Below are 26,433 nucleotides of genomic sequence, written 5' to 3' on the forward strand. Positions count from 1 at the left end.
CGGCAGGGGCAGGTTGCAACTACCAACTCAACTGAGAGATGAAAGGACTGCCCTGCGCCCCCAACTCCTCTTGAGTATGTGCAGTGAATTAAAATCACACTATAGCTTTAAAACTAAGCAGAAAAGATGCAGACCAATGGAAGAAGACGTCAGTGATTATGTTAACTATCATGTATAAATGTCAAAATGAACTTCAGTAGGTGTGCTCCATTTGTGGAAATACCCCGCCTTGCACCCCACGCAGAACAGAGCAACGCCTCCTCTCTAAACATACCTGGTGTCTTTCGGGAGCTGTTTTAAATTACAGCCGACACAGCCACACACAGCTGGGGGGGACACGCCAGCCGCGGGCACAGGCTCGCGGCGTGACCCGCACCCCACCACGCCACACGTAGCACGCAACTCCCGCCTCGGTCACGGCCACCCGTCACGACGCACGCGGTGATCACGCCCCGCAGCGCCTACGTCGCAGGTGCACGCCGTGACGCGCGCTGCCCCGCCGCGCGCAGCGCAACCTCCTGCCGCCAGGTGGCGCGCTCCCGCCCCGCCCCTGCCCTGCCCCTCAGCACCGCCCCCCCGCGCTGCTCAGCCAATCGCGGCGGTGTCCCGCCGCCTGCCCGTTCCGCTCCGTGTTTGTTTTTGCCGCGGGAAGGAAGGAGACGTGTGATGAGCACTTGCATCGCCCAATGGGAGAGCCGCCCGCTGAAGGGGGCGGGCAAGCGGTGGTTTGGCGCCAGCGGGCCTGTTTCATTCCCCCCCGGCCCCTCGCTATGGGTTCCCCGTAGACCCGTCCCCATCGCCCTCCGCTCAGAGACCCCTTTGCCAGGGCTTCCCCCCACGCCGGCCTCGGGCGCTCTTTCCTCCCGCCCGGCAGCCGCCCGGGCCGGGCTTCTGTCAGCGCACTGATGGCCGGCGTGATCCGGCGGCTGGATGAAGCCGTGGTGAACAGGATCGCGGCCGGCGAGGTCATCCAGAGGCCGGCGAACGCCATCAAGGAGATGGTAGAAAACTGGTAAGGCGGGGCCTGCCCCTCCCGGCCGGGGCCTGTAACGGGGCGGGGGGTGGGGTGGATGGGTGGGGGGGCGGGTGTGTTAAAGCTGAGTGGGGGGGTGCTGAGGGGAGGTGACCCCGTGCCCTCGTATGGCGGGCGCAGCGGGGCTGCTCCCTTGCAAAACGCTTGTCGAGACGAATGTTTGGGGTTTTTTTGTTGTTGTTGTTTGATAAGCTTATGGGCCAGTCGCTTTGGGTGTCAGTGGTTCGGCTGTTTGTCCAGAAGCTAGAGGGTGTGTGGGGTGGCAGCCGCTGGCCTGGCCCCGCAGGGCGTGGTGAGGTGAGGCGGCCGCGGTGGCTGCGGGTGATGGGGAGAGCAGGGCAGGCTCTGGGGCTAGGCGCCTTCCTCCTTCATGTTTGAAGCTTCTGAAAGTTTGTCGTAACTGTTGCGGGTGGTGATTTAGAATAATCTAATTGTCCGGATGTGTCTAATGAATCTGTCTAACCTGTCTAGCATAATCACTGTCGTTACAAGAAAAGGAAGAGACAGTAAAGATTTATGCGAAACAGAATAAATTCCAATATGAGTGACAATTAGAGTAGAAACAAACTGTCGCTTGTATGTGAACGATTTGAAATTTGGTTTAAGTCATGTAGTCCTCTATACTCCAGAACTGCTGTTCTCTAGAATGCTTTCTTGGTTTCTGCAGTTTGGATGCAAAATCCACAAGTATCCAGGTAATAGTTAAAGAAGGCGGTCTGAAGTTCATCCAGGTCCAAGATAACGGCTGCGGTATCAGAGTGAGTAAACAAAGTTGACAGCTGTATGCTGATGTTTAGTACTACCTTTTAAAATTTATTTCAGCTTTTAAATGTTTCTGATCTTGAAAAAAACTTGGAAGGTGACTTACTTGTCCATTTCACATAGAAAGAAGATCTGGACATTGTATGTGAGAGATTTACTACGAGTAAACTGCAAAAGTTTGAAGACTTGACTAATATTGCTACATACGGTTTTAGGGGTGAGGTAAGCCCTTCATCAAGGTTTTGAAACTGTTCATTTGTTGTTATCCTGTTGTAGTGGGGCTTATGTACTATCTCATTCCCAATACTCTTCACAGATGCTTCTGTTTTCTGAGAGTCTGCCGTGTGAATGTAGTTCAAAATACATTTCTGTGTCTTTCAAGATTAGATAGGTGCCTAGGAGAGGCATATATTCTTTTTACTTTCTGGAGTAAGATTTTTTATTATTATTATTTTTAAAAGTAAAACAGGGTGTGTCTTCTCAAATGCTGCTTCAGGAACCCACAGGTAAAAGTCAATGAAAGATTTGAGTGAAAACTGAATCTTAATGTCAGACGTTTGTCTAAATACAATACTTTAAATGTTTGAAGGGTACATTTGTCTTCCTTTTCTTTTGCTATTTGTCAAATTTGGTGTCTCTGACCCCTGACATATACTAGTTCTCCAAATTTCTGTAGGCTGTATCTAAATTTGTCTGAAAGGACAGTCCAGGATCAGTTCTGCTCTCCCCTCTGGATGGACCCCAGGATACATAAGTATGCTGCAAGTGCTCAGATATATAGATCCTTGCAAACCCCAGGGATGCGATTCTGCTTGAGTCCTCTCATTGCATGCTTTAAACATAATCAGCTCCACAGCCAGCGGGGTCTGGTCCTGAGGCAGGTTTCAGCAAGCTGCGTGGACATGCCCATTGAGTTCTTAAGGAAAAGCATTGTAACCCAACTTTGTAATAATACCTACAGTCAGGAGAAGAACTGGGGCAGTGATGAGGAAGTGACGGCTAAAGCCTTCCAGCTGTCCTTTGTTAACATGAAAGGAAAAAAAGAGTACAACTGTAATAACTTCTGTGGACATTCCTTCAGCAATCGATGGTCTCCTGAGTGAGGTTTACAAAGGTGCTTTCTCTTTCTGTAGGCATTGGCTAGCATCAGTCACATTGCCCATGTTACGGTAACAACTAAAACAGCGGATGCAAAGTGTGCATACAGGTATGCTACCTATTATCCAAGTGTCTTCTGTTGCATGTAATAATGAACACATGTATTTAATTCTCTTTTCAGTGCTCTTAAGGAGGAGGGTGGGCTATGTGTTTCCAGGGTAGTTACAAAAACACCCAGAGTGTGAGGAAAACATAGTTTGATTATTTTTTTTTTTTATTTCAAATTGTAAAGGTAAGCTTTTAGCTAAACCATAAATTTTAAAAGTCGGGGGAAAAAAGATAAAAGAAATTCTACTTCAGCAGACAATGTAGGGTAAAAAATTATGTTTTTATTTTCTGTCTAGAGCTACCTACAGTGATGGAAAAATTAAAGCCCCTCCGAAACCCTGTGCTGGAAACCAAGGAACTCAGATCACTGTAAGTTGTGCATGGTCTGTCTTGTCCCTCTTCTGTTTCTCAGTCCTTACCCTTGCAGCACTTATCGGTACATGATACATTGTAAGGTACATGACAACAGTATCGCCTTGTAGCGTATTTTCCAAATGATGTTGTTGTGTGGTTTTGTTAGTTTATTTTGTTTTGTTTTCTTCCCCAAAACCAGCAAGGTAAACTTCAGAAGATCCTCTCTCTTTCTGGATTTTTTCCTTCTGAGGACAGCATAGTCATACACTACCAAAAATATTTCATAATCCTTCTAGACTGCTGAAAGCATCAATGGGCAGTTAGGGCTGCAAGAAGCTGAGTATGGAGGAGTGGTCTACATCAGACAAGCCAGAGTGGGAAGATGAGGGCTGGCACAGGGAACTGCAGAACCGCTGTTTGTCTTTTGGTCACATCTTTCTTATACCTACCAAGCTTTGAACATGGGACAGGATTAGGGTTGGCAGTAGGATTATGAAGAATGAGGAGCTGGGAATGGGAAGGAGCGTGCATGTTGCACAGTGTAGGGTGGGAAGTTGAAGCCTGACCTGGGAGCCCGCAGGCGCATGCCTTGCAGTGGGAGCATATGCCCAGCAAGCTCCACGTGTCCATATTTAGGATAATGTATCTTAAAAAAAGAAGCTGAACTCGACATTTCTGCCTGTGTCACTATAGCAGAAAAATAATTTGCGTATTGTTTAAATGAACAATTTAAGCTTCTCTTTTAATGACATTAACAGCCTTGATGGCAGCAACTGTTTTAACATACACTCGCATTTCATTAAAACACAGCGTAATCGGGGAATCCATTGTCATCTGCAATGAAAAGCATATAACTTTTGCTGAAAAGTTGCAGAATTGTTATTATTGGTAAAAATACTGATGTACCAAAATACTTGAAAATGTACATTTCTCTCGAGTTGCATTTTGTTAGGTGAACCTAAGCAGGTAAGGAATAAACTGAATGTTTATCCTTCATAAATGAAAAAGTTTTAAGAAAATGTTCTAGTATCTATTAAGAGGATGGATTTAGATTAATTATACAGTGAGAGAAGATTATTTTTTTAAATTATTTTTAATTGTGATCTTTCTCTCTGTAGGTTGAAGATCTTTTTTACAATGTAAATACGAGGAGGAAAGCTTTAAAAAATCCAAATGAGGAATATGCAAAAATACTAGAAGTTGTTGGCAGGTAAACTGGGATAGGAGGCTCCAGGTTTTTCTACTGCCATTGAGAGTACTGGGGTTTTTCAAGGGGACTGGCATATGTGTGTGTGGTGTAATTTTTGTGATGATGGTTTTCAGGTTTTTAACTATTTTGTTAGTATACAGTGCCAAATTACAGTCCAGTTTGATACAGAAAACAATGGAGAAACAATGTATTTGGACTATGGCTATTACTTGCAAGAATCCCAGCAAACAAATGGTGGTAGACCTGAATGAGTGAACTCTCAGTGAACTTGGGGTGAATAGAATCCACGTAAAAACTGTGCAAGAGCATTGAGATTTGGCTGAATATGAAAAAGCTGAATAGTGATTTCCTATCCCCCCCCCAAAAAAAAACCCCAAACCACTTTAGCTACCAGATATTCCCTTCCTGAGTCCCTTCGTTGTATCTTTTGCCACGTGCAGAGGCTTTGCAAGCAGGATCTACACAATTTAACCAAAATAACTGCTTTACGCTTCCAGTAAACACAAAAGCTAGCAAAGAACAGCAAGACTATATGCTAAGTGTTAGTCTGCTCCCCGAATGAGTTACTTCAGAGCCTTTATTGGGCAGGCAGACTTCAGCTGGGAGCTGAAGGGTCAGGTCCTGCTGCCCTGTGGAGCAGCCTGAAGTCTTGCTGAGTTACAGGCTTCCAACTCACTGAGGTTTTTTCCCATTGTGATTTTACATCTTCTCGTTTTGTTTTGCTCTTGAATTTTTGAGTCACTCACTGTCATGGTCACCACAGTCTAACCTCTGTCTGCATTTTTACGTTTCTTATCTTGCAAGGTTCTCCTGTGTGTTCTTTCTCACAACTCAGCAACTTTCCTAGAAGTCTGAGCCGAGGTTACGCAGCTGTAGTGTATCAGAACTTGGCCCTGGGGTCACAGACAGCTGAACCATCTGGGTAGGAGAAGCTGGAAGGGCGAGCTAGCTGTTTTTCAGATCCTTGTTCATAGTAGTTGAGACTTAATTCTGTGACACTGAGGAGGTTTTGCTGTTCTCCTAGTTAAACCTATGCAATGAAATAGAACTAACCAGGTCTATAGAAGTTGATGAGTTATTTTGGAGAAATAAGCTAAGCTGATCCTTGAATTTTATACAGTTACAGATGAGTTATAAATACAAAACATTCATGTTTTTAGCTGTTTAGTCTACAAAAGCTCAATTTGGCTCAAACTACATTACTATGTAACAGGAAATGAAATCGTTTGCCCCTGCCACTAGCTGCTTTTCAGTGATCAGGGAAAGTAACCTTTTCTTTCATATACTGCAGTCTTATGTTCACCTTTTTTTCAGATATGCCATTCATAACTCGGGCATCAGCTTTTCAGTTAAAAAGGTATGTAAATAAAGTCTTTAACTTTACTGTGTGTTTGTGTGTTTGTATATATATATGTTTGTATGTGTTTATATATATGTGAATATCTGAAAAAGCCAGAAAACTTGCACTGCATCTTTTGCAATGGGCATAGCATATAGAGCCTTCCCTTGTACTGCAGAGGTGAAGTGTATGTTGATGCAGTCTGGATAGAAAACATATTAGTTAAAAGTAAACAAGACAAGAATATATTTGTCAGTTCGGTGTTTTCTGTGTGGTCAACATGTTACTTTGCTTTAGCTTTATGAGCTGTTTCAGCTTCTTCTGAGAGTCTGGTTAGTAATAACTATATGAAAGAGGATGGGGTAGAGTACCTTCATTCTGTGGCAGTCTTGATAATTAATTACTGAACTGTCCATGTTCCTCCCTTGCAAAGATGGAGTTACTAGCCTGAATGTGTCTGATGCGATCTAGCAAATCTTGTAATCCACTTGCCATCTATTGCTTTTCTGAACACAAATAAGTAAATAATAATACAGAACATTATAATGGTGTTAGTCCCATGCCTTTATGTTAGAAATGTTCTCTTAAGTTTAATGTACTTCTAAAACTTCAGCTGAACTGTGAATTGATCGATGCTCATTTTTGCTCCCTTTAGCAAGGGGATACCGTGTCAGATGTTAGAACCTTATCCAACGCCTCAACAGTGGACAACATTAGGTCCATCTTTGGCAATGCTGTTAGCAGGTATACTGACGTCAAGTTTCCTTTTTACATGAAGTTTTCTTCTAAACCTCCTTCCCCTTTCTCTTTTAAATAACATGGGCTGTGCTAACTTTTCTTGCGTCTTTCAGGGTGAATTGCAAAGAGGGAGTGTTGCAATAATAGGACTCCCCCTTGCTTTGCAGAATGTGTGACTTTTTTTTTTTTTATTGGTATATCAAAGGAAAGAGGGAAGTTGCAAAGCTGTTCCTTTAATGCACTAAAAGGGAGTCATCTGCTTGTAACTTTGTGTGTGTTCACTTAAAAAGAGTAAGCTGTACCTGTGTTCTTTTCAAGTTCCTAGCCTCTTCCTACGCCATGAAAATGTTACAGCTTCTTGCCACAGTCTGCTACCTGACAAATTTTGAAGTCTCCTCAAATTTGTTACAGTTTAATACTTTGACAAAAGCTACATTAGATGAGGCAGGAAAGTTGAAAACAAATAAAACCCATCATCTTTTGAAAATATATCTGCTGCTTTAGGAAAAATTCTGTCTTTGTAAGACACTTAGCTGTGAAGAATTCATTGAATAGACTTGTGGCATGGATTTGTCCCATGAATATTTGGGTGTCAATTTGATTCAGTTACTAAAATGACACTTCATATGTAAGGAATGTAACTTCTGATACACGTAAACACCTTTATGAAATGAAACAAAATAGAGAGGCTGTTTAGTGATAAGGTTTGCAGTGTTGTTTGTATTTCTTTGTTATGCATTTTTTTGTCTACTACTACTGTTTATTTGATACAGTTTTTCCTTTGTACAGTTCTGAATAAAATTGTCAGTTTCAACTTAAACGTTTTGATCAGATGTGTTGAAGTGGAACTTTTCTTTTACCCAAGTTAAGATGCTGTTTAGTCTAGCTTGTTATTTTGATTTAACAAATGAACACAAATAAAAATGGCACTCAGTATATATTCATTGAATTGGAATTAAATAGTCCGTAAGCCTTTTCTGTGTTAACTTTAGAAGTTGGCATAATGCCTTGCTAGAGCTGTGCTCACCAACTACCAAAGCGGATTTCCTTGATTAATGAATCATGAAAATTATAAGAACTGTTATGAAAATTGTTAATGTTGGGATCTGTATGAATGAGCAAGAAAAAAACTTTTACGTTTTTATGACTTCATAACATCCGACCAATAAACATTAGACTAGCAAATGTGGACAGGGTAGTTCAAGAACAAGAACATTCTTCCCTGGCTGCTGGCGATTTTGAAGTGTCCTTGTCTATCTCTGTCAATGACTTAAACAGTGAAATGCGTATTAGAATTATCACTAGATGGGAATGATATTATGGATACTGTGGAATGTTAAAGTATTAAAAAGATCTTGTGGATAGTTTTACAGACTCCAGTCATACTGTATTACTATTTTACATATACTTAGGAAGAAGAAAAAATGCAGTTCAAGTTAAATAATTTTTGTGACTCAGCAATGAATGTTTGAACTCAGATAATCCTAATGTTTTCACTAACTGTGATATAAATAGAATATAGAACAATATATTGCTACTTCTGAGCACTGTTTGAAATTTGCATCAACAGAAAAATTTAATTTTTTGTGTGTGTTTCTATCAAACTGTCAATAGGGAACTGATAGAAGTGGGTTGTGAAGATACAAGTCTGGCCTTTAAAATGAAAGGCTACATCACGAATGCAAACTACTCTGTGAAGAAATGTATATTTTTACTCTTCATAAACCGTAAGTTTAAAACAAAAAGGCAGTATGTTGTACAGTCACATGTTGCTTAAATAATAATCAGAACAAAACTTTCTGAAGAACTGAAAAATGTATGATTGTTCTTAAAACACTGAGGAATAAGTATTAGAGTTAATTGTAATTCTTAAGGTGTTTTCCTCTTTGTAATGTGTATCATGCTTTGCACCCTGAATAGGGGAAAGCAGCTAAGACTGGGCCCAAAGAAACTTACGCTTGTGGAGTATCAAGGTTATGATTGTGTCCTGCCGACATACACAGAGTGGTCTCTCCATCCTGTAGCAACACTGGCACAGGATGCAACAAACCTTGACTGTATGAAATAATGAAAAGGTTGTCTGGTTATTTCAGTGTTTGTGGAAAAAAACCTACTAAATGTAAAACATACTAAGAAGTTATTGCCTATTCCTGGTTTTATATGAAGAATAAATAGGTCTCAGGAAAAATGGGTATCACAGGTACCCTTTGAAGATACAAAGCATAAAGAAGTTGGTCTCAGAGTGTAGCTGGACACTGTGCAGCGTTATTTCAGTAGTGCACTTTGGAAGTAGCGTTTTGTTCTGTGTTTCAGATCGATTGGTAGAGTCAGCCGCTTTGCGGAAAGCCATAGAAACTGTGTATGCCGCTTATTTGCCAAAAAGTACGCACCCGTTCCTATACTTAAGGTAAAGTAATAGGAAGAAGTAGCCTTTTAATACTATTGTGTTGGATATAGCTGGGCTAGGGTCAGTCAGTTTAGAAGGAATTTGTGTTCCTGATAGTAGTGTTAAGCATGGCACTGAGGTAATTAATGGCCGGACAGGAGGTAATTCACTGTGTATCTTTAATGTTATAAAGATCAATCACATTAAAGAAATCTTAAGAAGATGGGCCACCTTTTCAGAAGTAGCGTCTGTAATTTCAGCTTAAGTCCTTTTGACGTGATGGATGTTCTTCACTTAGGAAGATTAATTACAGTAGGAATACAGCAGAGCATTTAAGACCAGTCATATAATTTATTCCAAACTCATTAATGTTTTTCCTTGCTGGGATTTACATTTGTCTCGTTATTTTTAATAGTTACTGTTCTTGGTAAGCTAATGCAACAGAAGGAAGTGAATTGCATACTGCTTACAGGAAATAATGTTTTTTTTTTCTAAAGTTAAGTAATAGCTAAAATTGAACTGGAACTGTCCTTTAAAAAACTGGAGAATATGATATAGAGTGGAAGACTGGGCTTTGTAATTGCTAAGCAGTTGAATCTTGCCATTCACCAGTGAGACTTACCGATATCCAGTGCTTTCTAACAATGAAGTTCTTGCACTGCAGCGTTAAATGGAATTCCTGCTTCGGATTATTGCTAAATGACAGGGCATCAGAAGCACTAACTCATGAGACACTGCAAGTAAAAGATATTTCTAAAAACTGTTTTGTAGTAGTACAACAGAGAGATTAGTTTAAATTTACCTATGTAAGCTGATTTTGGTGTGTTTGGAACAGACTTCTTCAGAGTAATTATTTTTTTAATACGCTAACTTTACCAGGTTTCAGGACTATTTTTGGCTTCTCTGCATGGAGTAATGGCCCCAAGTCTGACAAATTTTGTACTGAACCAATTTGTGCCCTCTCTGCCATCCCTGCGAAGTTTAGGTTAACTTCTTTTAAAATGTTTTGCAGCCTGGAAATAGCCCCCCAGAATGTAGATGTGAATGTGCACCCTACAAAACACGAGGTCCATTTCCTTCATGAAGATAGCATTCTAGAGCGTGTGCAGCAACACATAGAGAGCAAGTTGTTGGGCTCTAATTCTTCAAGGATGTACTTTACTCAGGTGAGAATATGTGTTTGAAGTGCAGAGCTGTGGTTGCTATTTTAACTATCGTGGGTACATCTACTCTGTTCAATAGTACAATATATGCAGTGATTGATAGTCATCAATGTCATACTGGTAGCTTGAGATCTTTGCTCTATGTTTCAGGGATGAAATTGCTTTAATATACCTATGTTAACAATTAAAGAAATCTTAAGAAGATGGGCCACCTTTTCAGAAGTAGCGTCTGTAATTTCAGCTTAAGTCCTTTTGACGTGATGGATGTTCTTCACTTAGGAAAATGAATTACAGTAGGAATACAGCAGTGAACTGACTGGAGGAAAAAGTACATGAAAAACTTCTAAATACTCTTCTGTCAAGTACCTCTTCAATCTCTTTAATTTTACGATATGTTAGTCTTCACATGTGGTAAATTGTTTTTATTCTGCCCTGGTCTGTGTGACAGATACGTGACTGAGGAAGTTGTTCGTTCTATGGATTTGACAACACCTTGGATTTAATCTAACCAGGAAAAAAATCAGGAAGATTTCCTAATATCCCTTTATATAAAGCATAGTTTTAAACTATAACTACAATCATTTTTTTAAAAAGCAATTTTCCTTGTTTTTTTTTTTTACATTAAATATGTTTCCCTTTGAGGTAAGGGAGTGCTAACTAATGATTTCGTTACCTGCCAAGATGATGACTCTTATGCTGTGTCTAGCAAAGTTGGCAGCCTGTTTAAGCGGTTCATGCTGCGTTTGTGGGGCTTGAAAGTTACTTGCCTCTGAGCAGTAAGATGCTGTGAGAAATGTGGCTGATCTTTGTGGGTTTTTTTTTTTCTTGTTGTTGATCTACGAAGACCTTGCTTCCAGGGGCCGACTGCTCTTCCAATGAGGTTGTAAAAGCATCAGCAAACTCTTCTGCAGCTACCAAAGGAACCAGTGATAAAATTTACGCACACCAGATGGTCCGCACTGATTCCCGAGAACAGAAATTGGATGCTTTTCTTAAGCCGGTGAACAACCCCCTGCGTGCAGACCCCGCTGAAGTGACAACAGAGGCTAATGCACAACCTGCAGAGGACGTAGTCAGGCCACAGGATGCTGAAATGGAAGACGTCAGTGATGTAGTTGAAATCTCGGATGCTCAGGAGGACACAGTGATGCCTGGGGGGTTGAGTGAGGGCGGACGCTTGTCTCCTGAGACAGTGCCTCCTCGGTAAGTCTCATCTTTACTGATGTCGTAGAAGACTACCCATTTATTTCATGGCACGGCCCTGAAACCGAAGAGTTTTCTGGTCTCTTTGGACTTCCACTTTTTCAGCAGGAAAAATTTTCCTAGAATAACTTTCCATGGTATTTTATTGAGAAATTACACTTAATCTGTAAACTGTAAATTACATAACTTGTGATAAATTTCATAACTGGAATGGGATTTCCGTGCATACAGAAAAGCAGGAAGCAGTATAAATGGCAGGAAGATGTGCCAGGGGAGGTTTAGACTGGGTATTAGGAAAAGGTTCTTCACCCAGAGGGTGGTGGAGTGCTGGCACAGGCTCCCCAGGGAGGCAGTCACGGCACCAAGCCTGATGCTATTCAAGAAGCACTTGGACAATGCCCTCATGCACATGGTGTGAATTCTGGGGTTGCCCTGTGCAGGGACAGGAGTTGGACTCGATGATCCTTGTTGGGTCCCTTCCAACTCAGGACATTCTATGATAAATAATGACATTAACTTTAGTTTAGGGAGATCATAGTGGTCTGTCTCTCATTGGAGGCCCTCCCTTTGTAGGGGGATAGAAACTACATTACTGAATTTTGCAGACATTACCCTAGTAAAGGTAAAAGTGCTGTAATCTTATAGCTCCTGCAGGAGCTGTTGTGAGAGTCCAGAGTCTTCTGAGGAAATTTGATCCCCCCCAGTATTACAGAAAAATTATGGAAAAAATAATTAGAAATATCAACATTTCTAATGTGTCCTTTAGAGCCCAGTTCTCTTGGTCCTTATTGTTATTAGAGAATCATAAATTCTGTTATGAACTTCCTTTTCCTAACAAATTATGCCTTGGAAGTAAAATAAACCAGTCTTCCTTTCTGGGATGCTCTGGGAAACTTTCTGCATTTCCTGTGTTAATGTACAGCATGTGAATTGAGCATCCTGTCTGTTGGTGTGTTTTGCCTAAGTCATAGGAGAATTGAATGTAATTCCTTTAGTTTCGGTATTGCAGAAAGAGACCACGGGAAGATGCAGACATAGAAATGGAGAAAGATGACACCAGAAAGGACATGACTGCTGCCTGCACCCCTAGAAGAAGAATTATCAACTTGACCAGTGTATTGACTCTCCAGGAGGAAATTAGTAACCAGGCACATGCAAGTAAGCAAGCCTTTTGCTTCTCAAGATTATTGTTATTCCACCAACTAAATATGATTGATTGAACTGCTGAGGAAAAAGATATTTAAAAGGTGGCCCGGTCAGCTCACTGTGCTGCTGAGCAAGCTTTTAACAAAAACGTTTGTTAAACATTAAGGGCTAAACTCTGGACAGGCAGCTGAGCCACTCTGGAGGACTGTTTTAAAAACTTCCCTGTACCCTGTTAGTTGATAGACCTTTTTTGCATTCTAAGTATTTTGCAAATCTTAACTTGCATCATAACTAATAACACTATAGAATCACAGCTTGGGAAGCTACGTTATATTGTAATTTTCAAACAGAAATGGGAGCTGTGATACGGTCAATACAAAAATTTTGCTTAGTTGCATGATTGAGAAGTAAACTGGGACAGACTTGATAATCATCAGTTTATTTACTGCTTTTGCTTCTCATTTTCATTTGTAACTGTCCCACTTATATGAAACAAAAAGACTCGTGAAATATTATTCTTTCTGCTGGTAAGAGTTGTTTTAGAAAATAATAAAAGGTTTGCAATTCTTCATGGGGTTGTTTCCCTCTTAGCTCTTTCAGATGCCTTCAGAGTCAAGCTGAGTCACATAACCTGTATTATTCAGTTAGTCTAAATCTTGAGAATCTCATGTTCCTGGGGGGGGGGGGTTTGTTGAGTTGATTTTGATTTTTCTGATAGTAAGAACTGGGGATGCTCCACAGCTAAAATGGCAAGGCTAACAGACATCTGTAATAATAAACTACTTTTATGAATTACTAAAAATCTTGACCTTTAGAAAGCGTGTACTTACAAGTTACTTGTGCTACAGAAAAGGTTTTGCATTAGGCTGGTAATTCTGAGCCAGTAATCCCATATCTGACTGTCACTGTTTAAATACTGAAATCAGAGAATTGTCCCTGTGCCATAAAATGTCTCAAAATACATGGCAGAACTTGTGCAGCTGCTTGAGGTTGTGTCTTGTCTTTGCATGGGTAAGACATACCTGCAAGAGACCTTTGCAAGAAAGAAATACTCTGCCCACAATATTGTATTCCTTGGGAAAAGATAACAGTGGAATTTGGGTAGCGCAGTGTTTTGTACATGCTGTGCCTGCAGTGCCACCCTCCTGTAGCGAAGCTGCTCCCACAGACTGCAGCTAGTGACGCTTTTCTGTGGAATGCCTAAAATGAACTCATACTACGGAATCTGACTTCTCTTTTTTTTTTTTTTTAAAAGAGATATATAAATGAGAAGGCCAGAAACTTATTTTGGGAGAGAAAAATGAATTATGGACCTATAATGTCACACTTCAGAATTTAGTCTGACAATACTAGATTTTGTTGCAAAGTTGTTTTACATCTGCAGTTTTCTTTGAAGTGTGTCTGTGCTCCCTTACTAATCTCCTGGGGCTGGAAATGAATTTTGAATGGCCATTCAAGTCAAGCACAGAGATTTTCTTTTTTAAAATTGGCATTTTACTTTAACTTATATAAACTGTTCTCACTTAAGCTTTAATATATATATGTGTGTGCGCGCGCACAAATAATTATTTCAAGACGTGGATAATTGGTAGTACAGGCCTACAAGAAGAAGCAGGGGGTAGTAGTGACTGAACAGTAATCTGAGACTTGAATGCTAAAAAGACACAAACCACTCAACTAAATAAATTAGGGCAGGGTTGTAAATATGAAGGTATATCCTTTTATTTCTTCCCCACCCCCTCAATCATTTCAGATCTTCAGGAGATGCTACACGATCACTCGTTTGTTGGCTGTGTCAGTCCTCAGTGGGCTCTGGCCCAGTATCGGACAAAACTGTATCTTCTCAATACGACAAAACTCAGGTAAAGAAGCTGTTAGACTTGTTGGCAGTTGAAATAAGTACCAATTACCCAGCTGACTAGAAGGAAATGACAGGAAAAACAACATTGTCTTCTTGTTGCCGATCCAAAAAGTCACGAGGCTAAAGATTAAGCGATTGGTTCAGAACAGCACAAACAAGTCTGGCATGCTAGGGCAAAGTGGCAGGGAATCGGTGTAATTAAAATGCCAGCTACTGTACTGTGTGCTCACAGACTGGGGGAAGGGAAAGATGTTTTACTTGCTTCATGATTGTCTACAGCGTGCTGTACAAAGATGAGCAATCAGAGGCTTCAGAAAAGTCATGTAAAACGTTGTATCCAGTTATGTTAAGAGAAGCTGCAGGACGTGATCGTAACGTAAAGTTTGTATTTTTGCATATGCAGCCTTGCAGGGCCAGCTACATAAATTTTGTAACACATAACAAAATATACTTAAGATAGAAGTGTCTATCAACTTCCAAGCTCCTGGGCATTTCTTGCAGCACAGCAAAGGAGTAAAGAGGTTGAAATATAAGGTGTCTGGGAATAAACTGATAGCGGCTACATACTTGACTGTGTAACATTTCTGCACCCATGTGGCTGATGATGTCAGAAACCAACAAACAGATTTAATGGTAAACATCTAGATAGTGTGCGCGAATCTTAAACTGTCGAGTCAAAGTAAGATCTTCATTAACATGAACAGATACGTACGTCTGACGTTTCCAAGATGACCCTTACCTTCCCCTATTAATTATGATAACTTGGAGATACGTGATCCTGTCCATGTAACTAATTTTTGTACTTCAATTTAGCCAAGAACTCTTCTACCAGATACTTATTTATGACTTTGCAAACTTTGGAGTCTTAAGGCTGTCTGTAAGTATAATTTTACATTATATCCTACATTAAAAAAATCTTTTAAAAATTTGTTTACAATAAGCCTGTCCTTTCAGACAAATGTATAGTTTTACAGGTTGGTTTTTGTCCACTACAAGAGCGATGTTTCACGTTTCTTTTACAGTAAGAATAGAACGTAGAAAACTCTGTTAGTAATTTTGTGGCTACTACTGTAAGTTGTCATCCTGGCTGCTTGTTATTAGTGTCACTTCTGGACATTCACCAAGTCTCGCTGTTGCTCGTTACATTGGGACAAATAATTAATTTGAATACACAATCTATCAGAGATACAGCGTTGGTTGCTAGCGCTTATCCTCTAAGTATTGCAGCACTCTGCAGGACTGTGGACTGCACAGAATTATATCAGAAAGAAATTCATACTTCTTACACTGGTTATGATAAGCAGAACTGTTTGCTCTGCAGGCCAGAAACTAATTACATATTACATAATTACATATAAACTAATTACAATTAGTTTATATGTGAAGGAAGAAGCTATAGATTTCCAGTAGAGCGTGTTGATCATTAACAGCTTTGCCTTCTCTGTTTTTAGGAGCCAGCTCCTCTATATGAGCTTTCAATGCTCGCTTTAGAGGATCCTGAAAGTGGCTGGACAGAAGAAGATGGCCCAAAAGAAGGGCTTGCTGAGTACATTGTGGAGTTTCTGCAAAAGAAGACCGAGATGTTGAAAGATTATTTTTCTCTTGAAATTGATGAGGTGAGTGCTGCTATTACTTCTGACAGGGAATGAATGGTGGACTTGGCAGCGTTAGGTTTACGGTTGGACTCGATCTTACAGGTCTTTTCCAACCTAAATGATTCTAAGATTCTGCATTGTGGTAACAGGTAGCTGCAGTAGTTTGCTCACAGTACTTAACTATCACTAAGAACTAGCCCCAGTAAGATTTAGGTGGGTGACCTCTTTCACTAGAAATGCCCAGGACTTATGCTGCTTTTAGAAGGGCACTACGCAAATAAGTTTACATTTAATTAGTTACCAAATAAAATAATTTAGTCGTTACTTCCATAACCAGAAAGCAAATATCTTCGCCAACAAGGTGTGCAGCTCAACCAGCTCTCGCCAGGCGGGGCTACAGCGTCACCATGGCTGTTGTTTGGTGACATCATCTGTCTTTTTTTTTTGTGTGTGTGTGGCCTAATGCATCCCTTATTCTATACACAACTGAACAGCTTCATCAAGGGTCATATAACCCAGACACTGCGCTCAGATATCCTCTTGGGAAGTGGGATCTGTGTAGTCAGTGGCTAGAGGTAGAGGCTGAATTCAGGTCTTCCTGAGCTGAGTGGCTTAAACCCAGGCCTTGTGAAGCTAAACACCACCACTAACCCTCTGCCTGCAATGTCTGCCTGGTACCAGGCTTTAAAAACTTGTAGCTTCAGATACCCGTAGGACTTGCTATGTATGTTAATAATCAGTCTTATAATATGTAACAGTTTTGGTGAGTTTACTGCAAGAGTGAGGTGTTTTTTTTTTTTTTCCTCCACTTCACTGAAGCAGCAGCGTTGTCTTGCAGGAAGGAAACCTTACGGGGCTACCACTTCTGATAGACAACTATGTTCCGCCGCTGGAAGGACTGCCTATGTTTATCCTTCGCTTGGCCACAGAGGTATATTCTCTTAATGATTTTATTAATTCATAGACTACTACTTCTGGGTTTTTTTGTTCTATATCTTTACCTTATCAGAATCTCCATCAAGCCTTTGACTGCTACCCAAATTCTATTAAATAATTTATTTTTCTTTTAACAGGTAAACTGGGATGAAGAAAAGGAGTGTTTTGAAAGCCTAAGTAAAGAATTAGCTATGTTCTACTCCATTAGAAAGCAATATGTAATAGATGAAGCCAACCCGACAGACTCTCAGGTACAGGAATATATAACTAGCATTATGACCAACTAACACCACCCAGGAAATGCTGCCCTTTTTCAGCTGTAGACTTCTATCCCCAACTCTGCCTTCAGTGAAGTGAATCAAGTGGCAGTTCCACAAGATTCTGACAGAGTTTGGCTTAAATTTTCTGAAGTATTAGATGTATTAAAGAGAGCCTTTTATCTTTGGGTATTGCACTGTACTTAATATTATAACAATCCTTGGCCTCTGAGTTTTGGATGTATTTTTTAACATGCTGAGCTATGATAAGCTTCTATATAAGAATAAGGATGCACGTAAATTAAAAATATAGTCTGTTTCTAAGGATCTGCTTAATCACTCAGTTAAGCTAGCCCATTCTGTGACTTTCCAGAGCTTAAAATTAACTTGACTGTATAGAATGAACTTCTCTAATAGTAGCAGAATTTTACAGTTGCTGTAGTCTTACATAATAACTTTTCTTAAGGAGTGCTCTCCTCTGGTAAAAGATAATTTCAGTTTAATTATTTGGCATTTTTTTTCTGTATTTCAGAATGAAGATTCTGACTCTGGTTCAACAACATGGAAATGGACTGTGGAACATGTACTTTACAAAGCTTTTAGGACTCATCTTTTACCTCCTAAACACTTCACAGAAGATGGCAACATTTTGCAGCTTGCCAACCTGCCTGACCTGTACAAAGTTTTTGAGAGATGTTGAGCAAGTAGTTGGTGCGTATCGAAAAAACATTGATGCTACATTCTGTTTTACTTAGTAGAGGATAAAGCTGGAATCCTGATGGAGGAAAGAAAAAGAGGGGATTTAATATTATACTAACATGATAGCAAATGGTCTGTTTTCCTTCTGTTCAAAGAATCAAAAGAATTGTTTTAGCCAAACAATTTAGTCTAAACCCAACTGGGGTTCCTAAAATAAAATCTCAACTAATGCTTTGAGGTTTCCCTATTAAACAGCTGCTACTGAAGAAAATTAATTGGGTTAAGTAATTGTGAAAGGAGATAGAGCCTAACTTAATTGAAAGGTGAGTGCTTTAACTTAGCTTGCTTCTTTGAAAGCAGTATAGGTTACCTACCCTCCTTTTGTTTTAAGAATGACTGTGAATGTTCATGCAAAGCACTTAAAATAATCTGTTAGGGCAGGAGCTAGTCATGCAATATTTCACAGCCCTTGCTGGAAGAAGGCAAATCCCTTCCTTTCAATCAAGGAGTCTGAAAATGGAAACAAATGAGCATGCACGCACGACATTCACCTCAAAGAGGAGTTGCAGCTGACAATCTGACTACAGGCTCCAGCCGTTAGTCTTGCTCAAGCAGAGGGAAAAGGTGCTTGAGCTTTCACTTGACCCTTGACCTTCCCTGACACCATCACAAAGTTGAGTTGCCACAAGGAGGCCCTTGGTACCACGCTGCAGCTTCAGTGGGGTGGTTTAGAGCAAGGGAACTAGAAGCAGGTGTGCTCTCCACCATATGCCAAATGAGGTTTTAGCAGATGCTTTGTACATGTGAAGGCACTCAAAACTCCCGAAGTGTTCTTTAGCTTCACAATATGCACTGTAAGAACAACTAATGAACACCCTGATGGTTTCTTCTGAACAAATAAAATGAATGTGAAGTGGCAACAGTGCGGACAACTGAATGACAGTTGTCTCCAATTTAATGAGTAGGCCTAAGGTGATCTGCCACATACAAGGCCGTTTCTCAACAGGGAAAGCATTTTTCTAAGCCCCAGCAAGCTTCAGTTTTGTGCTGTAAAGGTAGCTGTTCCATTTGAAAGATGCGCTGGTCCAAGCAGAAGCACTAATACTTTGGACCATAAAGGTCCTGAAACCTGCCTTGCCTTGAGAAATACTCCTGAAAGGCAGCATTTGCACCAGGAAAGCACCTGATATGGGTCCAAAAGGATGAGGCCTCTCAGATGGGTATCTGCTGGCCTCAGCAAAGTCTAACATGGGGGCAGTCTGATTTCCAGTATTTCAGGACTGCCACTGCAGGTGCTGCTCATTTCCCCTTTGTGATGCCAGCTTGAGAAGAGTGGCAGTTCCTATTGGCATTCACTGTCCATAGAGAGTAGGCTACGGCCAAAACCCACGCTGCTCCAGAAGGCACCTTCTTCCTTGTACTCCCCGCTGCCTTTGATGGCAATACTGTCAATGAGATAACTACTGGACTGGCATGTCTTCCTGAGCCAGCCAGAGCAGCAAGGGGGAAGCAGACGCGTGGCTCAGGCTCCACTGCATGCAGCGCAACAACTGAGCAGCCAACAGCCCGCTTATTACTTACCTCCTGGTGATGGGGGCACTGTGACAGTGGGGTGTAAAGGGACTGGCACTGGGAATCACATTTGTAGTGTGATTCCACCGTATCTTGCCCTTGCTATAGTGTGATTTCAGCGTACTGCCGTATCGCTCTTCTAAATCCAACCCGTGTAATGCCTAATACATCAAATAAGTACATTTGGTATTAAACATGAAAAGGTCCCTCTGTGGAACATCTGAGAGAACCTCTTTAGACAGTAGTTGATTCAACGTGTGCACATGTGAGAAATGTCTACAGATATGCACAAACCTGCTTAAATATACATTAAGCGTGGTGGCAGATGGGGGGCGTGCACCCCCCTGCCATGTAACAAAAGCTGGCTCCTGATCACGCTGGTCTGCAGGTTCCTGATCCCACTCAAAACTAAAAACCCAGAAAATCCTAAGTATCTCTTAAGTTACGTTCATTTTTGCCCCCCGTTTTTGGTATTTAATGGAAACCTGATTACATAGTGCCAAGTTTCTAGCACAAAATGAAAAACACTCCTCGTAAGGCTGAAACAGCTTTTTTTAAATCTATATAGTTCAGAGCTTTACGCACCTGGATACGGGTTAACTGTTTTCCTAAGGAGAAAAAAATGCAGGAAACCTTTCTTACAAAATGTATTTTGAAGTTAAGATTGCAATAAATCATCGATCAAAACACTCCTAAGCCTGTCATGGATAACAAAATGCCAACCAGCCAATGGTATTAGTTTGGTCAACAGCTTGCTGGGGCTTGGGGTTTTTCCCTTTTAGATTCTTCATTCAAACCTGCTTCTTGAAACAAGACTAATTTCAAATCTCATTTTCAAGGCCAATAACAAGCAAACCCAACAAATTATAAACAGCACGCAGCCACATTTGCTGGGTCCACAGCAGTTCACAGATTCAGCTTTTCAAAACTAGAAAACCTCAGGGTGAGCTGCTTCCTTGCCTGCTTGTTTAACTGCTCAAATCAACTCAATTACTCATGTCTCACAGGAAACCTGATTATACAAAATCAGTCCTCCAGGCCTGGACATGCAGTAGTTTAGCTGAGTTAGATACCCAACTCTAGATTCAGCTATTTTGTTGTTTTTCTGACCACAACTTCCATCACTAAAACCCAATCAACTCTGAGAAATCTACCGTGACAGCCAGTATCGTACTGACCCTGAATCTCAGTAGGCCAGACTGAAGGTCATTCGTCTCAAGCTCCTTACTTCCAATTGTTAAAACATAGCAGGGTTCAATCGTGCTACTTCATTTCAAAACTCATCTACCTGCTGCCGGGGAACCTCTCTAGGCGACACCACAATGAGCACGGATTGTTCTTCGAATGCAATTCTCGGTCCATGAAAGGAGAGCCCACATTTCTCCTCAAGGCAGAAGCAAGAGCTTTCCTGAGCTGGGAGCCATGGCTGCTTCAGCCTGGCTTTGCTGTAACGAGGGCAGCTCTGTTGCCGTGATTTTCCTACTGGGTACGCTCGCAGGACAGTACCGCCAGAGGAACCGTCCCTGAGGAGCTGGGGCACCGTCCCAGAAGGACAGCTTGGAGACAACCCACGTCTGGGGTACATGGATAAGGCTGACCACTTCAGAGCTGTTCTTAGCACAAGGTAAGTCAGCTTGCTGTCAGACTGTCACACCAAGTCATCAGCCCGTTACCGCTGGCTTTCACGTGAACGATCTCATTTGTGCTAGAAACAAAAGCAGGCAGCATTTTCTAGGAAAGGCTGGTGGAAAGTGCTTCTGGTGACATCTCTGGGGTTGCCTGAGCAGAGAAGAAACATCCTTGGGAGGGACAAAATTCAACAGCTGAGTTTTTGGGTCAACTTTGCAGGTTTTACAGATAGGTTTAAGAGGAGTGAACAAAATTATTTCAGATTGTTTTAACTCCGTTCCATACCGTAACTGATGCATTTTAGATTTCCAGGAGATACCACCTCTCACGGCAGCGAGCAGAACTGTTTGTGGATGTGCCAAAGGGAGTAATTTCCTTGGCAAACTACCCATGTATGAAAACAGGGCCTCTCATTTAACTCAATATACAGAGGCCCTGAACCATGCTGGTTTAGGAGAGGCTTGCAAAATCTTTACATTTGCCATATAGTTATTCACGTTTGGTATAGCGAAATACACCCTGAAGGACTTTCTGTCACTAGTGCATCTGGTTTGTTCTGCTTTGCAGCTAATGATTTCAAATTATTTCCTGTCATGGTTTTAGCTGGGATTGAGTTAATTTTCTTCACTCTAGCTGGCATAGTGCTGTGCTTCGGACTTAGCATGAAAAAAAATGTTGAGATAACACACCGATGTTTTGGTTGTTGCTGGGTAGCGCTTGTACTAGTCAAGGACATGTCTAGCTTCCCATGCCCTGCTGGGGGCACAAGAAGCCGGGAGGGGAGGGGGCACAGCTGAGAGAGTGGATTCAAACTGACCAAAGGGATATTCCATATCATGTAACGTCATGCCCGGTATGTTATGGGGGAGCAGCTGGCCGGGGAAGGGAGGGAGCAATTCGCGGCTCAGGGCCGGGCAGCGTCGGTCGACAGGTGGTGAGCGGTTGTATCGTTTGTGTTTGTGCTTTTTTTCCTTTTTCTTCCTTCGTTTTCCATTTTATATTAACATTATTGTCATTATTATCATAATAAATATTACAATTATTATTTTATTGTAATTATTAAACTGCTTATCTCAACCCACAAGTTCTTTTGCTCTTCCAATTCTCTTCCCCATCCCACAGGGGTGGGGGGAGCGAGCAAGCGGCTGCGTGGTGTTTAGTTGCCAACTGAGGCTGAACCATGACATTCCCCTTTCCTAATTTTTCTGAGTACTGAACTGCAGGAGGAAGCGTGCACTGAGAACAGGTTGCATTTCTTAGATTTCCGGAGGAAATGCATCTTCCAGTTTGAGGAAGGTGTTCAAATAAAGTCATGCACCTACATGAACTTCGCAGGCTTAATGGAACCTTTGACCTATCCCAGATGCATTTTTCTCACTGAGTTTAATACTTGGTTTAGGAACATTCCGGCATTGTTAAATGACAGGTTTTGATTTTTTTTCCTTCTAATGACTTACTCTTACCTGCATCCTCTGAAACAGACCTTGAATATTCTGAAGTGGCATAAGTGATAGACTTGATCCTGGCTTATTTTTTGCACCCAGCAGTCACAGAAGAACATTTTAGAAATAGCATGCTGAAGCCAACGTAACCATTTGCTGCCTCCAATGTGTATTGATCCTTCAGTGTGAAGGAAGATAGGCTGCCTAATCCTTTAGTCATACACTTACTTACAGAACTGTTATTTGGAGCTAAAAGGCTGGTGATGATTTCACTGTTAAAGCTTGATAGCAACTAAAGTGAAATAAAATAGCTGTGAAGGTATTCTTGAAACATCTGCTTAAATGTAGCTCTTGCAGACTCCAGTAGCATCACTTTCATCTCCACCTCTTCCTCTCCATTCCCCTTGTACTGCCCCCCAAACAGTCTTGTTTTCGGCGCTGTAGCCTCACCTCCAGCAGGACAAGTAAGCAAGCGATCATGTTCATGACTCAAGCCCACTTTAATAAATGATCTCCCGGCCCACTTGCGATGCCTCATACCCAAAGCTGAAAAGAAAACAAATCGTGCACCCACGCAGCCCTAAACAGTGTTGAACACAGGTATCCATCTGCAATTTCTGGGGCTCATCAAGTTCACGGCTGGGAGTCTGACGGCTGCAGTGGCTTACAAGCCCTGCTGCTAGTTTACTGAATTGCTGAGACTGAATAAGGGGAAGCCAATGTATGTTTTAATGCTGTGAGGACTGGCTTTTGGTTTGTGCTTTTAGTGGAAGAATCCTGTAAACTGAAACAGTCACTACTGCTTCAAGGAAAAGCTGTGATTGGAATGGATAGACCACAGCCCATCCTGCCTTCTACCCACTGTGCTTCTGTTCCACAGCCATGGAAATACTACAAAGCAATATAGTCTGTACACATGAGTTAACATGTGATGAATACGTCGGTACTTAACAGTCGCTGTGCAGGTTGCTATATGGCTATATAAGGGAAGTGACAACGCTTACGTTTCTCTTTAAGTAGGAATTAGGTGTTACCTAAAACTTTGGATCAAGCATTGGTTAACACTTAAGATCTGTATCTGAAAATACATATACTTACACACGTAAATCCAACAACTGACTACCTTCCTTTCGCTACTCGGGTAGTGCCAGTGTTTGCAAAGGCTCCCTTACTCCAGTTTCCTCCTTGAACCTGAAGAACATCCACCACCAGTACAGGAGTGGGAACCAAGTTACTTCAAAAAGCTCCTTGCATCTTTTTGATGTCATATATGCAACAAAGAAAATGATGTTCCACTACCACTAACACTGAATCCCGACAGGCAGCCAAACAACACTGTAACACATTTTGCACAAAATCTATGCAAACTAGAATCCTCATTACCTCACAAGAAATAAAGCAGTGGTACATGCAGATTTTCAGTTGATAAAGCAACAAAATATCATAAAGCATTACCCATGTTTTAACATTTTTATTTTAGAAAGTGAACATATCCATTAAAAAAGAAAATGCATGGAGTTAAAAAAAGTAAACATAAAACTAATGACAAATTTGCAATAACGTAAAATAATTCTACCTAGTGAGTCCCAACAATCATTAAATATACTTTGACCATAGAGAAGTTTCACTTCATTATATTACCAGTCTCTTGATTAGGTACACAAGACAACACTTTCCAGTAATTACCTAGTCATTAGAAGAATCAACTTCAGGAATCACTGAAGAATAAAATACATCATGGAGAAATATTTTCATACCACCTGGGAGGCAACCTAATATACATATGTCAACAAGGTACATCTTTGTGAGGTATTACAGTACACGGGAACCATCCCCTTTGCTTTCTAATGAATAAATTTTCCTGTCAGCAGTTCCACCAGCAAGTCAGCCACAGACTCTGTTGCCAGTTTCCAAACCCCAACAACTTCCCTCAGAGATTTTCCTTCTGTAACAGATAACACAAGTCAGGATAAATGACGATGCGAGTGAAGAAAACAGATATTGAAAACAGGAAGCCTGAAATGAAAACGTCATCCACTCTTCCAGATGCGCACTAGAAGATTTCAAATCAGAAGCTTCAGCTTCTCAAGAATATTTAATCCCTCCCCTAGCTTGAGCTTTGCCATGTGTGGTGAAGTGAAAGCATGGGGCAAGACAATTCCAAAAGTAAATAAAGTCATTTCCAAAATAAGGAAACAATCTCTCATATTTAACCAAAGCACAGTACAAAAATCTTAAGATGAAGCTGCTCCACTCTAACCCTTTTGTAATATTAAACAGACTGAGGAGGGGAAATATCACAGTAGTTTTGCACAAGAAATCTTCAAGATTAATATATTTGCCCTAGACCTAAACTAAAAGAAAATCTTTTTCTAGCACTCTTGCACTGCAATCTCCAAAGAAATATCTCTCCCTACTTCCAAAAAAAGGAGCTTTTACACATCTGGTCCACCACTGTCCTTTCCAGGACAGCCAACAAATAAATGCTAGAGGTGTTCCGTCCCAGCCTGCAGCCTTTTGCACTACGCTCCAGAACAGCTCGCTTGGACCCATGAGCCTGGGTTAACCAGAACTCGGCAGCAGAGGACCCCAACTATAGGCTCTCAAGAACAGGATTTCCTGCTTTAAGGTTGCTGAGACAGACAGACTGGGTTCAAAGATGATGAACTCCTAAGAGTTTGCCCACTGTTCAAATTATTTGGGAAGGAACTAAGAAGAAAAAAGTATTTTTAGGAATATCCAGGTTCTATGCAAAGGAACTTACCTGCTTTTTCATATCTGCTATACAACTGGTTTTTCACTGTCTTGTTTTTCTTCAGATTCTTCATCAGATCCTGAAAAGGAAGACAAGAATGCTATTAGATCAGTTCAGAGAAGACGACAAAAATAATAGAAAGAGAAAGACGCAGACCACCACTGGTAATGACTTACCAAAAGCCAATTCAAAGCAACTATTTCCTATTAAAATACCTACTTTTTATTTTAGATTTATTTTCTTTTTGGATGTTTCACACTGAAGGCTTTTTAACAGTTATCAAACCCAAAACCCAGCACTGGGATCATCCTTGAAATACCAACCTTGTTAATGGATTTAGTTTGGAAGTGCTTCAAGTTTTCACTACGATACACTTGGGACAATCAACTCCACATTTGCCCACTGATAAACAGATCTTCCCACTTGCTACATCCTGCCCTTTGAAAGACGGCTTCAGAAAATACTTTCAAAGCAGCCAGAAATACTGCTTTATAAATTAATAATTTCTGCAGCTAGTGCTCAGGCAAGAGATTGTCTCACTCTAAGCCAGAAACCAAACAGCTCCCTCTGCCTCTCCCCTGCCCAGTTCTCTTCTCCTCGTCCCTTGCGTGCTCTCAGCTCTGCTGTGACAAAGCCCTGGAAGGCCCCAGAAAGAAAGCTTAGCTAGTCACAGGGGTACGTGCCCAGAGACAGCTCCTGCTGGAGGCATGGCTTGAGAGCGAGAAGTTATCAAGCAAGCAGGGTGAGCAGCGCTGACCCCCAGGTCTGGAGATCCAAGCCAAGCCGCAGATGTCTCTGCCCACATCTGAGGTGGCAGCCAGTTCTTGCAGCAGTCAGCCCTTGTCAGGGACGACCGAGGAAACTATAAGCCCATGCATTTCACCATACGTGTCTTGGGCAGTTAAAACGACACTCCCACAGGGGAAAGAAAAAAAAAAAGGTGAGTAAAGAACTGTCTTTGATAAGATGCCTGGGAGACTTACTTGGGCTTTTGCCATCAATTTAAAGCTGAACTATGGACCTATGTTCCCTCTCTGAAAGAAGTAAAAAAAAGAAAGACAAAGCTGTTAGGCCTTTTTTTTTTTTTTGCCAAACTACTCTGAAGTCCTTTCCTTTCTTGGAATAGCATACCTGCCTTTCATTTTGA

The 26,433-nt window shown here is 41.2% G+C and overlaps 2 protein-coding genes across 9 annotated transcripts in view; one reads left to right on the top strand and one right to left on the bottom strand.

Annotated features, from left to right (window-relative positions):
- The first annotated feature begins 694 nt into the window (after window positions 1-694).
- MLH1 (mutL homolog 1) lies at window positions 695-18,118 on the top strand. The gene is made up of 19 exons (XM_075083562.1): window positions 695-1,012; window positions 1,701-1,791; window positions 1,919-2,017; window positions 2,929-3,002; window positions 3,298-3,370; window positions 4,474-4,565; window positions 5,880-5,922; window positions 6,560-6,648; window positions 8,257-8,369; window positions 8,956-9,049; window positions 10,041-10,194; window positions 11,036-11,394; window positions 12,404-12,552; window positions 14,294-14,402; window positions 15,215-15,278; window positions 15,853-16,017; window positions 16,835-16,927; window positions 17,070-17,183; window positions 17,722-18,118. The coding sequence occupies exons 1-19, from the start codon at window positions 906-908 to the stop codon at window positions 17,887-17,889; spliced, it is 2,250 nt and encodes a 749-aa protein (XP_074939663.1). The 5' UTR covers window positions 695-905; the 3' UTR covers window positions 17,890-18,118.
- A 5,869-nt stretch (window positions 18,119-23,987) lies between these two features.
- Window positions 23,988-26,433, bottom strand: part of STARD3NL (STARD3 N-terminal like) — a 36,251-nt gene continuing 33,805 nt past the window's right edge. For all 8 annotated transcript variants that reach the window (XM_075083570.1, XM_075083568.1, XM_075083567.1 and 5 more), the window contains 2 exons: window positions 25,296-25,365; window positions 23,988-24,476 (listed from right to left, as the gene is read on the bottom strand). In XM_075083570.1, coding sequence (XP_074939671.1) covers window positions 25,313-25,365 — 53 coding nt within the window. In that variant the 3' untranslated portion in view covers window positions 23,988-24,476; window positions 25,296-25,312. The remainder of the gene's footprint in view (window positions 24,477-25,295; window positions 25,366-26,433) is intronic.

This window comes from Phalacrocorax aristotelis, chromosome 2, assembly GCF_949628215.1.
Source record: "Phalacrocorax aristotelis chromosome 2, bGulAri2.1, whole genome shotgun sequence".
Taxonomy (NCBI): Eukaryota; Metazoa; Chordata; class Aves; order Suliformes; family Phalacrocoracidae; genus Phalacrocorax; species Phalacrocorax aristotelis.